The 16,405-nt window shown below is 44.7% G+C and overlaps 1 protein-coding gene across 1 annotated transcript in view; it reads right to left on the bottom strand.

The window, feature by feature from the left end:
• The window catches only part of LOC139253819 (low-density lipoprotein receptor-related protein 1-like), a 2,398,725-nt gene that overhangs the window by 449,850 nt on the left and 1,932,470 nt on the right, over positions 1-16,405 (bottom strand). The window contains exons 50-52 of the mRNA XM_070873585.1: positions 14,679-14,828; positions 8,557-8,679; positions 6,537-6,656 (exon numbers count right to left, since the gene is read on the bottom strand). Of these exons, the coding sequence (XP_070729686.1) occupies positions 6,537-6,656; positions 8,557-8,679; positions 14,679-14,828 (393 nt within the window). The remainder of the gene's footprint in view (positions 1-6,536; positions 6,657-8,556; positions 8,680-14,678; positions 14,829-16,405) is intronic.

Genomic DNA, 16,405 nt, shown 5'->3' with positions numbered 1-16,405 from the left:
CAGAAGAATGAGAGGGGACCTCATAGAAACGTTTAAAATTCTGACGGGTTTAGACAGGTTAGATGCAGAAAGAATGTTCCCAATGTTGGGGAAGTCCAGAACCAGGGGTCACACTCTGAGGATAAGGGGTAAGCCATTTAGGATCGAGATGAGGAGAAACTTCTTCACCCAGAGAGTGGTGAACCTGTGGAATTCTCTACCACAGAAAGTAGTTGAGGCCAATTCACTAAATATATTCAAAAGGGAGTTAGATGAAGTCCTTACTACTCGGGGGATCAAGGGTTATGGCGAGAAAGCAGGAAGGGGGTACTGAAGTTTCATGTTCAGCCATGAACAGACAGGAAGCAAAGAGTAGGAGTAAACGGGTACTTTTCAGAATGGCAGGCAGTGACTAGTGGAGTGCCACAAGGTTAGAAGGGCTGAATGGCCTGCTCCTGCACCTATTTTCTATGTTTCTATGTTAATATTGGCAGAGGAAATAATCCCACGTTGGGGCGTCCCTATCCAAATCGATTCCGACCATTAACCCATTTTACTGGACAAATAATGAAGGAGGTGTGTGCTATGTTGGGTATTAGACAGAAGTTTCATATCCCCTACCACCCGCAAAGCTCAGGGATGGTAGAACGTATGAACAGGATACTTAAGACAACCCTAGCAAAGGCCATCCAAGAGACAGGACAAGCTTGGGCGGATTTACTACCCACAATCTTGATGAGACAAAGGGCAATTCCTAACTGAGTGACGGGATTAACTCCGTATGAGTTGATGACAGGCAGGGCGATGCGCCTGCCGGAAGGAATCATAACTGGGGGATCCGACGTAGGAACCCTGAGGGATCGGATTAGAAAGTACGTCTTGGAACTGAGTAAGTAACTTCATGAATTGAGGAAGGAAGTGAGGGAACGGCAAGCAGGCAGGGACGGACAGAAGGAATTGGAGGACCAGGGGGAGGTCCCGCAGGTAGGCGCGAAGGTAATGGTAAAATGTCTGCCAGGATGAACAGGGTTTGCTCCCCGTTGGTCTGGCCCATTTGAAGTCCTAATTAGCGGAGATACGTGCGCCTGCATTGATATGGGTGGGGTTGGCCGATGGAAACATTGGTCTCAGCTCAAAGGATATGAATCCAAGGACCCCAGCACAAGCAAACAAAAGAAATAACCCTGCCTTCATACACATTCTAGGAAAGTGAAGGTGGACGCTTCAGCAGAAAACGCCGGAAGAAATAAAGACAATCCAAGATGAATGTGTTACGCGATATTATGTGCAGTTTGCTTTTTTGTGTAATTGTAATATGTAACCTAGGGAGGACTCAGGCCAGAGTACCCCCACGGACCAAGAGAGAGTTGTATGTGAGCACCTTTTTGTACATGTCATACACCTATGCCAAGAAAGCCAATGTTGCCAGCTGTTGGGTCTGTGCCCATGTCCTCACACACTCAGAGGAAGGAATCCCCCTACAATCAATCCCATTTAGTGATAATGAGACGGCCAGCTGGATGTTTGGAGTTAGAACAGGATCCACACACGTTGGCTCTTATGCCATAGAGGCAGATGGCAGCACCATAATAAAACTTAAAAGTCATGGGTATAATCCAGAACAGTGTAATGGGTGGAGACAATCAACCTATAACGATTCCTATCTACCACCGTTCCTGTGAACAAGGTGTAAGAAGGGACAGGGAGGGGGGCTATGTCTCACAAGGCAGGATGACCGGAAGATCCTATTGTGGGGTACAGTAACGGCACATATAGCCTTGTCTTACCTGCCGAAGTGGGTAGGGTGACACTTCCGTCATTAAACGGAAATGGTGAATTTTCGGTCCAATGGGACCCCCCAGTGATAAATAAGTATACGCCCTACAACGGGACTCACTTTGTGGGCGGTCACAGGGCCTACCCCTGGTTGCCCCGAGAATGGACGGGTTCTTGATATCTGGCTTACATCGTACCCTATATGTATCACCTGGGTTCTCTGAAGGACCTCCACCGGAGAGTCAGACGAGCCATCATGGAGACTGACAGATTCTGGGCCATTGCGTTTCCCTGGTATGGAGCCTGGTAAATTGGCAAGGGAATCCATTAACGTGGCTTCCATCCTGGAACAGGTGGCCAACGATACAGCTGAAGCCCTAGCTAAAGTTAATGCAGAGATGGTAGCCCTCCGTACAGTAGCTCTGCAAAATCAGATGGCTCTTGACTGTGTGTTGGCAGAAAAAGGGGGAACCTGTGACCTCATCGGGGCTGAATGTTGTACATACATCCCGGATAGCTCGGAAGAAATTACCAATCTGGCAGAGCATATCCAAGAAGAGATTAAAAAGCTTAAGCAACTACCAGCTTCCACGTTGTGGGACTGGTTCTCAGGGTGGTTAGGATCTATGGGAGCGTCACTAAAGGTCTGGTTATCTTTGTGGTGGTGGTAATAATGCTGTATTGTCTATGTATGTTACTTAAATGTTGTAAAAGCAAAGCACTGTCATCTTTACTATCGAGCAGACCTGTAACCCAACTGCCCTCAAACTACGAGAACCTAGCGATGTCTCAGAAGGTGGCGTACACACGCCCAAAACACCTATATGATGAGGTTTTACAAGCAGCAGAATGAGGTGCAACAGGAGATGGGAACCTGGACCCCGGACTGGAGACCCCGGGGCTCAGGAACCGGCACTTCATATCACCAATTTCTGCATGAAGACCGGGTATATGTTGGCCTAGAATTATGTATTTGAAAAATTTCGGACAAATGAGGGATTGAAGGGTTAATCGCGTTAGTGCGAAATTGCTGTGCTTTAGAAAATGTACTATGACAGAATGAGATAAGCAATTGCGAAAAGGTCATAAGACGCTGAGCAAGAAAGAAACCAATCACACCAGACGCTGGCCGAAGATGAGGAAGGAAGCGGGACAAAGACGAAAAAAAACTCGTTGCGTAGACTCTTTTTGCAATGGCAGATGTAGAAGCAGTGACATGTGACCTTTGCGGTTTACGATTTTAAATACTCATTTTTTGTAAACCCAAGTTGAGTTGTAGCCTACAAACAACTCCCCTGGTACCTTGTATTAATAAACTGTGTGTGTTTTCAAACTATCTCACGTAGTCTCAGAGTAGATTTATTTCTTCCTCGGGGTTTTCCCCCAACACTGGGGAAACTAAAACTTGGGGACATCGGGATCAAAATTGGCCCACCCCTTTTTCGGCGCACTCACCGGAGATGCGCCATCTTTCTGCATGGAAAAGTGCTCTGAAAAAAATTAGTCCCGACTTTGGCCGCTGTCCTGCCTCTCCCGGGTCTTCGCACCGCGTGGCCAGTCGGGTCGGGGGCGGAGCCAGCGTCCCGCGCTGAAAACAGTGCCAGGACGTCTGCACATGCGCATTGGAGTGTGCGCACATGCGCAGTAGCTCCTGTCCCCAGTCTCTCTCTGCGCGTGCTGCAGCGTGGGAATTCGGCATAATTGATGCTCGTTAGAGGTATTCCTGGCCTGAGAGACAGAAGCAGGAGAAATGTTCTTGGTGCAGGAGAAAGTGCCTCATTCTGATGGGTCATTGAGACCATGCCGTTCGGTAAAAGAGCAAGCTTGATTTGTAAAAGATTGACTTTGTCGATTGTATTTTTTTTTGTTGTTAGGAAAGACCATATGCACAATTATTTGGAATATATCCATTTAAGTCAGTCAAATCACTTTGAAAAGTGGGATGATGATCATCATCCTGGCTGCTGGTGCGTCCTGCCCCTATCCCAGCCGAGTGACCTACCGCACAGGCTGGCCCACTGCCTTCCCGGGCTGACGATAAAGGTAGGGTAGGACTTACTTACTTCTATTTTTTTATTTAGATAGTTTGAAAAAATTATGTAAATATATTTTGTCTCTTGTGAATAGTGGTGACCATTTGTCAAGCCTATTCACCTGGTGCTATTGTGACAGAAGAACATAAGTAACGGAGGAACACAGAGAATATCTTATTTATTGAAGTAGACTTTATTTAGATAATATGAGCTCAAATTTTGGCCCAGTATAATCATTGCAAACAAATAGTTGTTAAATTAGTTGTGACATTAGGGCAATTTAATTCAACTATCTTTTACTTTTTTTATTTTTGTAGTTTAAGCTTCCATGAATGCTTCTGATGTATAGTAAATTAACTTTGCGAAGTTTGTCATATGATGTCCTGTATAGCTGTTTGATCCTATTCACATTCTTCAGTCAAGTCATTAAGTTCTGTTGGCCTCCGATGTACCTACCTGCACTGATTTCTTAACTCTCCGCAAGGGTTTTCACAAGCAGCCACAAGTGGCCACATACGCTGGCCTAAGTTAGTTTGGAGTAACTATTAGCTGGCTAAAGTGGCCAAAACGGACATAGGTGGCTGGTAATGCCCCCTTTTGAAAAAAAAAACAAATCTAAAAAATCCTAACTAACTCACTTACACTGGCGCAAATTGAATGTGCAAAATGGGGATTTTTAAGATACTCCAGAAAAATCAAGTTGCTCCAAAAAAAAACAGAGCAACTCCTGGCCAATTTTGAGCCCAATGTCTCAGAATAAGGGGCCGCCCATTTAAAGCTGAGATGAGGAGGAATTTCTTCTCTCAGTGGGTTGTAAATCTATAGACTTCTCTGCCCCAGAGAGCTGTGGAGGCTGGGTCATTGAATATATTTAAAGCGGAGATAGACAGATTTTTGAGCGATAAAGGAATAAAGGGATATGGGGAGCGGGCAGGGAAGTGGAGCTGAATCTATGATCAGATCAGCCATGATCTTATTAAATGGAGGAGCAGGCTCGAGGGGCCAAATGGCCTACTCCTATTTCTTATGTTCTTATTACTCAAAAATCTGTCTATCTCCACATTACATGTATTCAATGACCCAGCCTCCACAGCTCTCTGGGGCAGAGAATTCCACAAATTTACGACACTCTTAGAGAAGAAATTTCTCCTCATCTCCATTCTAAAGGAGCGACCCCATTAGGCAACGACTTTGTGTCCCTAGACTACCTGCTCACCCAAAATTGTTTTTGGTCCAAAATGCAAGAGGAAGCCACAGTTACTTCAAGCATCATTCAGATTTTGATAAAACAAGGAAGAGAGTAAATGGCTATGTCACCACCACATTGGCATCTTTACTCAGCACAACTGTATTTCAAGTGCAAGTTCCCTCAGATCTGTCACAATGTAATTAGGCAGGATGGGAATGTCAATTAATAATTAGCCTAAATGAATCAATTCAATTAGTAAGGCCACTTAGCTATTGAGAGTTACAGTTGAAACAAATTCTTACTTTTCTCTCCAAGAGATACAAATCCATAGCACATTTCCTCGGATCGACTGATTTTTTTCTTGAATGGGTCTGAATAAAATGTTTGCCCAATGGCAACGTCCCTGTTACAATGCAATGATGCTGCCCAACGTCCGGGCTCACACTGTACTTTCAAGCTGATGACAGTGGTGTCTGCTGGAATACCAGAACTATGGAAATCTACACTGATTGCTTAGTACTGTCATAACATGTCTGCGATATGAATATCCAAAACTTGGTTCAGTTTTGCAAACAAAGCAAATAGTTTCATCTTGCATAATAAATTAATACTAAAGAGGCTGAAACTCCTGATGGGACAAGGAAGTCACAAAACAGGTGGCTTGCCTGCAGAGGGGCAGGAATTTGGAGTGGAACCTGGATACGCCAGGTACCTGCCCCATGCACCGTCGGTATGATCGAAAAGGATGGGGCTCACCCTCCCCAAGCATGGTGCTAGCTTTCGGGGCATGTCTCAGGCTATTTTCCATGGGAATTTCACCAATTGCATCCTCCTTAGACTCAGTGGAAGCTCTGCTTGCCAAAGGTTCCAGACATCTTGAGAAAGGTCATGCTTTCCCAATTGGGGAAATATTTTAAATTTTTAACATTACTTCTAAGGTTTTTAAGGACCTCTATCTCCTCAAGTACCTCTGTTGCACCTCTACAGGTGTGGGCCACCCACCCCAACTATTTAAATGGTCTTGTCCTCACGATTTGGGATGGAGATTGGGAGTCCTGACCTGCCACATTTTTGGTGGAGCAGCAAGAACTCTAGAATTTGTAGTCCATATTATTGGACTTGGGTTGAAAGCAAATCGATACCTCCCAATATATTTTGTCCAGTGTTCGATATTCATAGGATTTGGAAAAAAGACTTGGATTTATATGGCGCCTTTCACGACCACCGGACATCTCAAAGCACTTTACAGCCAATGAAGTACTTTTGGAGTGTCGTCACTTTTGTAATGTAGGAAATGCAAGGCTTCACAAGTGCGATAATTTATGCATAATGCATTATGCAGAGGGCTAAAAAGCTTTCAAGAACCAAGTAACTGAATTTGCAGTCGAGGTCACATTTCAAAACCGGATTTGGCAACGCCACGGTATATTCACCGAACCTAAACAACTGTACATCACAAGTTTTCAGAGTGTGGTTAGATGTGGGCTTATGTCACATACCAGTGGACAGAAGGTACACAGGCTTTATTACTGTTGTCACATCTCCAAATGAAAACTTACCGCAGAGAGAATCTACTTCATCGGCACCATCCCCGCAATCATCTGCACCATCACAAACCCAGCGATTAGAGATACATTTGTGATTTGGGCATTCAAACTGATTCCATGTACAAAAAGAATCTGTGAACAAATTCAAATGTAATTTAGTGTCAATTTAATGCCTTGCTACAGTCAGTTAGTGTTGTTTATACCCTTTGTAATTTATGCACCGCTGATCTTGAATCTATCTGTCAGGAATAAAAAATGGTTTAAAATTTGTTTTCATGATCCTTAAATTGGCATTTTGAAGCACTGTAATTCATGTACAGGTTGTATAATTTATGACTGAGATTGAAAATCTTGAATATGGAAATTTAGTTCATAGATTTAGAATTCCCTGTCTTCTTGCTGCCCTGCCAATATTAAAAGCCACTGTCTAGAAGGTAAATAGTCGTTTCAGCAGCTAATGGATGCACCATAAATTTTCACAGATGGTCTTTTCCATTTGGCCATCATTTTTCAGTGTCAGGTTCCTCTATTATTTTTCTGTCTAACCAGGAAATTTGAACTTTCCTTTCCACCAGAGACAAAGTTAAATACTGAATTGGATTCAGTACCAAGAAATGTAAAGTTTCAGAATACTATTGAGATTAGCGTGTACGTGTTAGACCTTGAAAGAGCAATATGGTCAAAACAATAAAATAACTGATTAATAGCCACTTGATCTAAAGTGTCTGTTTCTAATTTTGGTCAAGAATAGAATTTAATGGAATAAAATGGCAAATCACACTATTAGTTAATAATTCACACACATTGGGGCTGAAAAGGCCTCTTACTGCTGGAGTCGAATGGCCGCTGGCAGCAAAATTCACCTCGGGGGTTTGTCCAGCGGTTCCCACTTCCACCCCGCTGCTCACCGACCCATCCTAGGTGCATAATCAAAGTGCGCACCGCCAATTTCCCGCACATCCAGTCAAATTCACCGTGAAAAATCTTCAATCCACGCGCGGTACCCCCGACAGCTTTTTCGGTTGGTGCACTTTGTTTTCTGTGTGTGGGTCATGGCTGGGGCTGCCATATTCTTTTTGTTGGCCGACTGCCAGGTTGGGCCAACAATTATGCCCCCGGGTTCGGCTGGGCCGCCAACAGGGTGCCAGGCCGCTGGCCTGGCCGAAAATATCCCTGTTGGTCCAGTGGACCGAAGTTTTGCATTGGCGAAGGCTGTCCCCTTTAAGTGAAGGGGAGAGCCTTGGTGATGCGCACATCACTGCTCCACTGATGAATGACAGCGGCGGAGACTCCGTGCCCCCTCCAGTCCCGCCCCTCTCATGGTCGATCTTCTACTTATCGCCCCACTTCCACCCCCATTATGACTGACTTCTGGTCCGTCGGAAAAAAAAAGCCAAAGAGATAAACTTCATGAAAGTGGCCACTTCATCCAGCCCGGCGGGAAAAACACTTTAAAAACGGTAGCTGCGCCAGGTTTCTTGTGGACCTAGATTTCTACCCCATTGTTTTAGAGCATTTTATCAATATGACATATTATGTTTATATTGAGGTATAAAAGAAGCCAGGCTTAAGATTCGTCTATGTAAAAGAACCGTAGAATCCCAAAGCACTTTACAGCCAATTAATTACTTTTTGAAGTTGTAATGTAGGAAACATTTACGCACACCAAGGCTCCACAAATGAGATCATTTAAAGATAATCTGACTTTGAGTGACCTTGGTTGAGAGATAAATGTTGACGAGAATGCCAGGAGAACTCCCCCGATCTTTGAATAGTGCTATGGGATCTTTTACCTCCAACTGAGTCAGCAGTCAGGGCCTCGGTTTAACATCTCATCCGAAAGACGGCACTTCCTACAAGGCAGCACTCCCTCAGTACTACACTGAATTGTCGGCCTAGATTATGTGCTCAAGTCTTTGGAGTTTGGCTTGAACCAATAATCTTTTGGCTTAGAGGTGAGAGTGCTACCACTGATGCATGGCTGACACCTAATATAAAGGATTAAATATAGCGAGTATAAAGGATTCAATACCACAATGGGATTCATCTGCTCCATCTTCACAATCCTCTTCTTTATCACATATCCAGAAAGCTGGAATACATCTCCCATTAGGGCATTCAAAGTAGTGTTCTTTGCAGTTGAGCTTGTGGTAAGCTAAAAAGAAAAACAAGCAAAAAGTAATTATTTAGTACTTCAGAAATCTCGCATCTATTCTGTAGAGAAGATACCACACAGCACCCAATGTGTTGCAATTTAAATAACTGAACCTAACAGAAAATAACACAAATAAAAACAGAATAAAACTGGAATACATTGGCACCTGAAAAAATAAAATGGTTGAACGTCATGGGTGGAGATCCTTGATCAGCACTGGATCACAAAGTCTCAGACATGTTGGGACTGATATTCTTCGTTTACCCTGTCCTAGTGCTTGACAGGCACAGCAAGCCTAAAGTGTGCTGCACCCATCAAAGCTTAGCTGTGGCTGAATTTGATGTATTGGGGGATTAACACAGCCCAACAATATTGTTAGCATGGGCCTGCCCCAGTAGGGCCTTGTGCCAGCAAATGGAGGAGGAAAGTGGAGTGCAGCTGGAGAGGCCTACAGGTATGGGTCTGGATGATTCAATCACTGGTGAAAAGGGTTCGAGGTCCAAAGATATGGTGGGTACGTAACAAAAAAACTGCCCATCTATTGTCAGGGTCCTCTATGGCTTGCTGCCAGAACAATCACTTTGCAAGCTTCATGGAACTCTCCTGTGTCTAGGAAGCTCAGGCCACGTTCCCACAAAACTGAAGCAGAGGCCAAGAATTCCCCTTGCACCTCATTGACATCAGTTCATTGGGCCTGCACCTATTACAGATGCAAGCCCTGCAAGTGCCTGAACCTCTGGGATCATCAAGTAATTTCGTAGACTTTTTGCTGGTCAGAGGCATCCAACCGCAAATTCTGGGCCCTTGTTTTAGTTGACGATTCCTAGGAGGCATTAAACAAGGGCTAAGCATTGATACAAAAATAGTCCATGTGGTTGACAGTGATGAGGAAAGCTCTAGGCTGCAGGAAGATATTGATGAACTGGTCAGTTGGGCAGAAATGTGGCAAATGGAATTCAATCTGGAAAAATGTGAGGTAATGCATTTGGGGAGGGGCAACAAGGGAATACACAATTAATGGGAGGATACTAAGAGATGTGGAGGAACAGAGGGACCTTGGAGTATATGTCCACAGATTCTTAAAGATAGCAGGACAGGTTGATAAGGTGGTTAAGAAGGCATACGGAATGTTTTCCTTTGTTAGTCAAGTCATAGAATACAAGAGCAAGAAAGTTATGCTAGAACAGTATACAACATTAGTTAAGTCACAACTTGAGTACTGTGTGCAGTTCTGGTCACCACATTACAGGAATGATGTGATTGCACTAAAAAGGGTGCAGAGGAGATTTATGAGGATGTTGCGAGGACTGGAAAACTTTAGCTATGAGGAAAGATTGGATTGGCTGGGGTTGTTTTCCTTGGAACAGAGGAGGCTGCGGGAAGATTTAATTGAGGTGTATAAAATTATGGGGGGCCTGGATAGAGTGGATAGGAAGGACCTATTTCCCTTAGCAGAGGGGTCAATAACCAGGGGGCATAGATTTAAAGTAGTTGCTAGAAGGATTAGAAGGGAGATGAGGAAACATTACTTCACCCAGAGAGCGGTCGGAGTCTGGAACTCACGGCCTGAAAGGGTTGCAGAGGCAGAAACCCTCATCATATTTAAAAGATACTTGGATGTTCACATAAAGCTAGACCCAGTGCTGGAAGATGGGATTGGGCTGGGTAACTGTTTTTCGATCGGCACAGACACAATAGGCTGAATGGCCTCCTTCTGTGTCGTAATTTTCCATGACTTTATGATTTCCCCACAAGGGAGGGAATATTGGAATGTCAGTAACCCAGATTAATTTTGTGCCCATTTGACATTACATAACATAGTTAAAACATGCAACTTAAAATGAAAAAAATATATAAAAAGTCAGGAAACAACATTGCAGTAAATAGAACAGCAGTATTGTAAATGTAACACAAGTACAATCATATATCAGGTAACAAGACAATCGAGTGCATATCCACCCATAGTGAGTGCTTAGACGTCTAGGGGTCGAAATTGCCCTCTACCTTAAGGTCCATTACCGCCTTCCGAACGGGGGCAGGCGGATGGACTGACCCATCAGAAATTTCCCCTGGGCCGGGAGCGATGGACACGGGTTTCCGCCCCGCCCGTGTTGCCGCCTCGTTGGGCACGCGCCATCTCCTACTACCCGGCAGCGACCCCTTTCTGCCCTGCAAGGGCAATTGCCCCGCGGGAGCAGAGTCACCAACGGTTGGTGCTCCCGACAGCTTTTCCTGGCGGGAAGCTACCAAAGCCCTTCCTGGTGGCCTAGTAGGCGCCACTAAAGTGGCTGCAGAGCTCGCAGCAGCCCTCCCCTTTAACTGAATGCGAGGGACATTGCTATGCGCCTGGGGGACGCTTGTCCGCGTCGCCCTGTCATCATCAGCGTCGTGCCGACGTGCTCAGCATGGCAGTGATGTCGCCGCCTGCCTTCCACCCCGCTCCCGACTCACTTCCACCCTGCTCCCACCCGTGCCTCGCTTCCGCCCCGGTCCCGCCCCGCTCCCGACCCAACTTCCGCCTCGCAGCCATCCAAAACACCCCCCCGACCGAAACACAAACAAAAGGGGGGCAAAATCCCTCTATTCTCCGCCCCAAGAATAATCATTTATTTCGAAAGGTGCGCCCCTTTTGGGGCGGAGGGCAATTTCCGCCCCATAGCCTTGAAATTAGAATAGCTACGGAGCCCCAAATTAATCATAACAGTTGGAAAGGCTTCTCAATCTTGCTTAATTAGTATTGAAACAATTTATTCTGAGCCTTCCTGCCACTGTTGGGAAAGGCCTGGGAGAAGTTTGGAGTATGTCCTCAATAAGGGAAGATACGGAGACAACAAAATAGAGACATTTTACTGATTCAGTCCACTTCAATGCAGATAGTCTAAGGTGCTATGTGACTGTTCACATTACACATTTTGGAAGAAAGAAAAATAAATACATAAAAAATACAACTTAAAAGATTGCTCGAAGCCTGTTGGATGGCTATGTCTCATTGAATAAAACAGTGCCTTGGTCCTTGAAGCTGTATTTAGTGTAAATTTATTCATATGATTAATCCAGGTGGTCGACCAAAAATGGTATCTAGCATTCTGCTGCACTACATGACATTTAGATACAACTGAGGCATCCGCGACATTTGTAGGGATAGAAATTGGTATGCATCGCATCTGTTTTTCCAGCAGAAAACGGTGCAAAGAACACGGTCTATGCTCAAACTGCGCAGGCGTGGTGCCACTACTAAATTCATGGGGTTCTTTTTGTAAGCATCTTGGGCTACAAATAATGGATCCCTTTTCAAAATTAATTCTGATCAGGATTCTTTCGATCCTCACCCCGCCTCTCCACCTCACCAACTGCCTATGTAAAGTAAGGTATGCAATTTAAAAAAAATTCCAAACACAGAATTTGCGATTGCATCCTCCCTCCAAACTGCACCCCCCCCCCCTCCACCCCCTCACCCGCCCACGAGATATCTGCGCTCCTCGAATTCTGTCCTCTTGAGCATCCCCGATTATAACTCGCTCAACCATTGGTGGCCTTGCCGTCTGTTGCCTAGGCCCTAAACTTTGGAATTCCCTGCCTAAACCTCCCTACCTCTCTTTCCTCCTTCAAAATGCTTCTTAAAACTTGCCTCTTTGACCAAGCTTTTGGTCCCGTGCCCGAATTTCTCCTTTGTGGCTCAGTGTCAAATTTTTAAATCTCGTTATACTTCTGTGAAGCACCTTGGGATGTTTCACTACATTAAAGGCACTATATAAATACAAGTTGTTGTTGTTGTTGATTGATTGGGCCTCTTAGTTCAGACACGCGATGGTCAAAATCTACAAATATTGATTACAATGATTTGTCTGCACATAACAAACATCTTGAGCTTTCATGAGTATATGAATATATTGTTACATGATGAAAACTGATTGAAGATAGATGATGCATTGAAGAAAAATATGAACTTTACTAGCTATACACTGCAACTACTGCTGTGCTGTTTGCATCTATATAATGAAAAAACATTAGCTTTGCTAAAAAGACAGTTCTGGGACCCATGCTACTAAATACGTCAATCATAAGATGTTGAAAATAAGATGTTACTATTCAGAATTTCCACGAACCCAAGTTTCAAAGCACATCTGTTTAATGTTCACACATTTCTTAATAATACAATTAGAGGATTAGGCAGGGAATTCCAGAGTTTATGGCCTAGGTAACTGACGGCATGACCACGAATGGTTGAGTGATTATAATCAGGGATGCTCAAGAGGGCAGAATTAGAGGAGCGCAGCCATTTTACAGGGTGGGGGGGCTGAAAGAGATTACAGAGATTGGGGGAGGGGGGGTGTCGAGGCCACGGAGGGATTTGAAAACAAGGATGAAAACTTTGAAATGGACGCGCGACTTAAATGGGAGCCAATGTAGGTCAGCGAGCGAAGGGGTGATGTTTCTCGCATAGCCTGCTGTTCTCATTCATCATTGTGAAATGTGAATAGCAGCATGTTGTCATTTTCTTTGACGGCAGATGAATGCAGTGAGTTTCAGGTTTTATCCAATAATAGCACATTATAATACACCAAAAAAAAAAGATAATATCTAAAACACTTGACGGGTGGAAGTGGATTACAATGTAGTAATCCAAATGACAGTTTCATAAACGTGAGATCAAAATTCAAACAGTTTATAGGCTGTTTAAATTCGAATACTATTCCATGCCACCATTCCGGTGCTCGAAATCTCCTGTAGCGTTGCTCATGGTTATTCCAGATACTACACGGCATGAATACAAAAGCAGATGCAACAACGGTGAATTTAGCCTGCACCTGATCTGTGCACTGCTAAATTCATCAGGACCCTTGTTTAGGTGGCCAATATTGAAATGAGTGTAATGCACCCACTTCGAGACCCATTTGTAAAATCAAATTGGAGCTTTCACTGTGCAAGCTACGACTACCTTTTGTGATTCTGCAGAGGTCATTGGTCCTGAAATAGCTGATGGAAGCTGCCTAAGAAACAGTAAATACAAATTTTCTTGCTTACCCTAATTTGGAGCCAGGAGGAGCGGGAGTACTCCTACTGCCTCACAGTAGTGTTGACATTGTCATCAACAACCAACATTTATATAGGGCCTTTAACATAGTAAAACATCTTATTCTCTGGGTAAAACTTGCTATTGAGGGAATGCAGCGAAGGTTCACCAGACTGATTCCCAGGTTGGCAGGACTAACATAAGAAGAAAGACTGGATCGACTAGGCTTATATTCACTGGAATTTAGAAGTATGAGAGGGGATCTCATAGAAGCATATAAAATTCTGACGGGATTGGACAGGTTAGATGCAAGAAGAATATTCCCGATGTTGGGGAAGTCCAGAACCAGGGGTCACAGTCTAAGGATAAGGGGTAAGCCATATAGGACCGAGATGAGGAGAAATTTTTTCACCTAGAGAATTGTGAACCTGCGGAATTCTCTACCACAGAAAGTTGTTGAGTCCAGTTCGTTGGATATATTCAAAAGGGAGTTAGATGTGGCCCTTACGGCTAAAGGGATCAGGGGTATGGAGAGAAGACTGCAATCCCAGCTTCCTATGGTGGGGCGAAGGAAGTAGGGGATGCACAAGAGATACTTGCAGCTACACCACTTGAGTGGCAAACTGGTGAAGAGGAGTGTCTGCTTTTCATTGACATTTTCATTTTTGTTCATTACAAATCGGGCGGTATCTATAATGGCAGGCAATTTGCCACCCAAGCCGTGAATATGAAATTTACCCCCAGATAAAAAATAAATAAGAAGTCAATATTTCCCATCATTGGTGTGCAATATAAAAAGAATATTTATCTGGATCTGACAGATTACGGTAAGTAAACTACTCAAAATATTGCTGGTATAATTGCCTCGTACCTGTCTGGGGTGCTTGTGAATTATGCAGCTCGGTGTTACTTATTTTGAGAAGCTTCCATGTCCCACTGTGTACCCGTTCTTTTTGTTATAAAGCAAATTACAAAAGTTATTTACCTTGGCAATTTAATTCATCTGTGTAGTCGCCACAGTCATTGGAACCATCACAAATCCAGGATGGAAGGATGCAGAGGGAGGTTTTATTACATTTTAGGAAATTTGTATCCTTAACTCCAACTCTGTAGAAACCAGTGCAGTCTGTGTTACCTGAAGTAGAATTGATAGAAATCACTCAGTTAAAATAAATAAGGGTCAAACTTCGGTATCGCCGTTTTGTGATTTTACCGGCAGGTGGTAATCACTGCCTCAAACTGCCAGATTCAGTTTGATTGTCCAAAGAGGAGAGAGCAGTGCTAAAAGTGGCGTTGCACACTCATCCTCGGGCACCAACAGAGCGGTAGCTCAGGAGGCCGACTGAATTTCCCGACGGAAGGCTGCCGGCATAACATGCGAGTTGAAAAAAACTGAAAAAAAAAATGTTTCCGAACACTTCTCTGACCCACACACACACACTTCCCCACTGGTGCCATTAATACATAAATGCTAAAAAAAATTAAAGTTAACAACTTACCTTGATCTCTGGACAATACCATCCCGGGATCCCCGATGTGCCGCCAGCTTTTCCAGGCTGGACAAACGCCTGCCGGTAAGGCCACCATACCTACCTAATTTTGCAGCTGCAGCGCCAAGGGGGCGTTGCACGCTCGATGATGTCACCACATGGGTGGCGGTAGAGTGCGCAGCGGTACCTCTTGGGGCCGCCCCCACCACCCAACTAAATTTCTCGTGAGCCGAGGAACCCGCAGCCCGCCGACGGTAAATCCTAAGCCGCCGATTAGCCACCTCTCTCTGGCGCTAGTGGATGACGTTACAAACAGAATTTTGATCCTATAATGTTTGCATCTTGCTAATCGGAACTCTACTTTCTATATTTCACTGCAAATTATTATACTTGAAAAATTGCATTCATGCTATTATCAAGTTCTCTATATTTTTACTGTAATCCGTGAAAAATCTTCAAAGTGTGAAGACGTGTCTTGGCAGTATTATACAAAATAATACGTATACCGGACACCATGGACCACTTCCCATATCTCGGGAACCTCCCATCAACAAGAGCAGGCATCAACGACGAGATCCAATACCGCCTCCAGTGCGCCAGTGCGGCCTTCGGCTGCCTGAGGAAAAGAGTGTTTGAAGACCAGGCCCTCAAAACTGCCACCAAGCTCATGGTCTACAGGGCTGTAGTGATACCTGCTCTCCTGTATGGCTCATGGATCATGTACAGCAGATACCTCAAGTCACTGGAGAAATATCACCAACGGTGTCTCCACAAGATCCTACAAATCCCCTGGGAGGACGGGCGCACCAACATCAGCGTCATCCAGGCCAACATCCGCAGCATTGAAGCACTGACCACACTTGATCAGCTCTGCTGGGCAGGCCACATAATTCGCATGCCAGAAACGAGACTCCCAAAGCAAGTGCTCTACTCGGAGCTCCTTCACAGCAAACGAGCCAAAGGTGGGCAGCGGAAACGTTACAAAGACACCCTCAAAGTCTCCCTGATAAAGTGTGACATCCCCACTGACATCTGGGAGTCCCTGGCCCAAGACTGCCCTAAGTGGAGTAAGTGCATCCGAGAGGGCGCTGAGCACCTTGAGTCTCAACGCCGAGAGCATGCAGAAATCAAGCGCAGGCAGTGGAAAGAGCGTGTGGCAAACCAGTCCCACCCACCCCTTCCCTCAACGACTATCTATCCCACCTGTGACAGAGTCTGTGGC

The sequence above is a fragment of the Pristiophorus japonicus genome, chromosome 3 (assembly GCF_044704955.1).
Source record: "Pristiophorus japonicus isolate sPriJap1 chromosome 3, sPriJap1.hap1, whole genome shotgun sequence".
NCBI classification, from domain to species: Eukaryota; Metazoa; Chordata; class Chondrichthyes; family Pristiophoridae; genus Pristiophorus; species Pristiophorus japonicus.
Note: the sequence above shows the minus strand (reverse complement) of the source record. Positions and strands in the feature narration are given on the sequence as shown.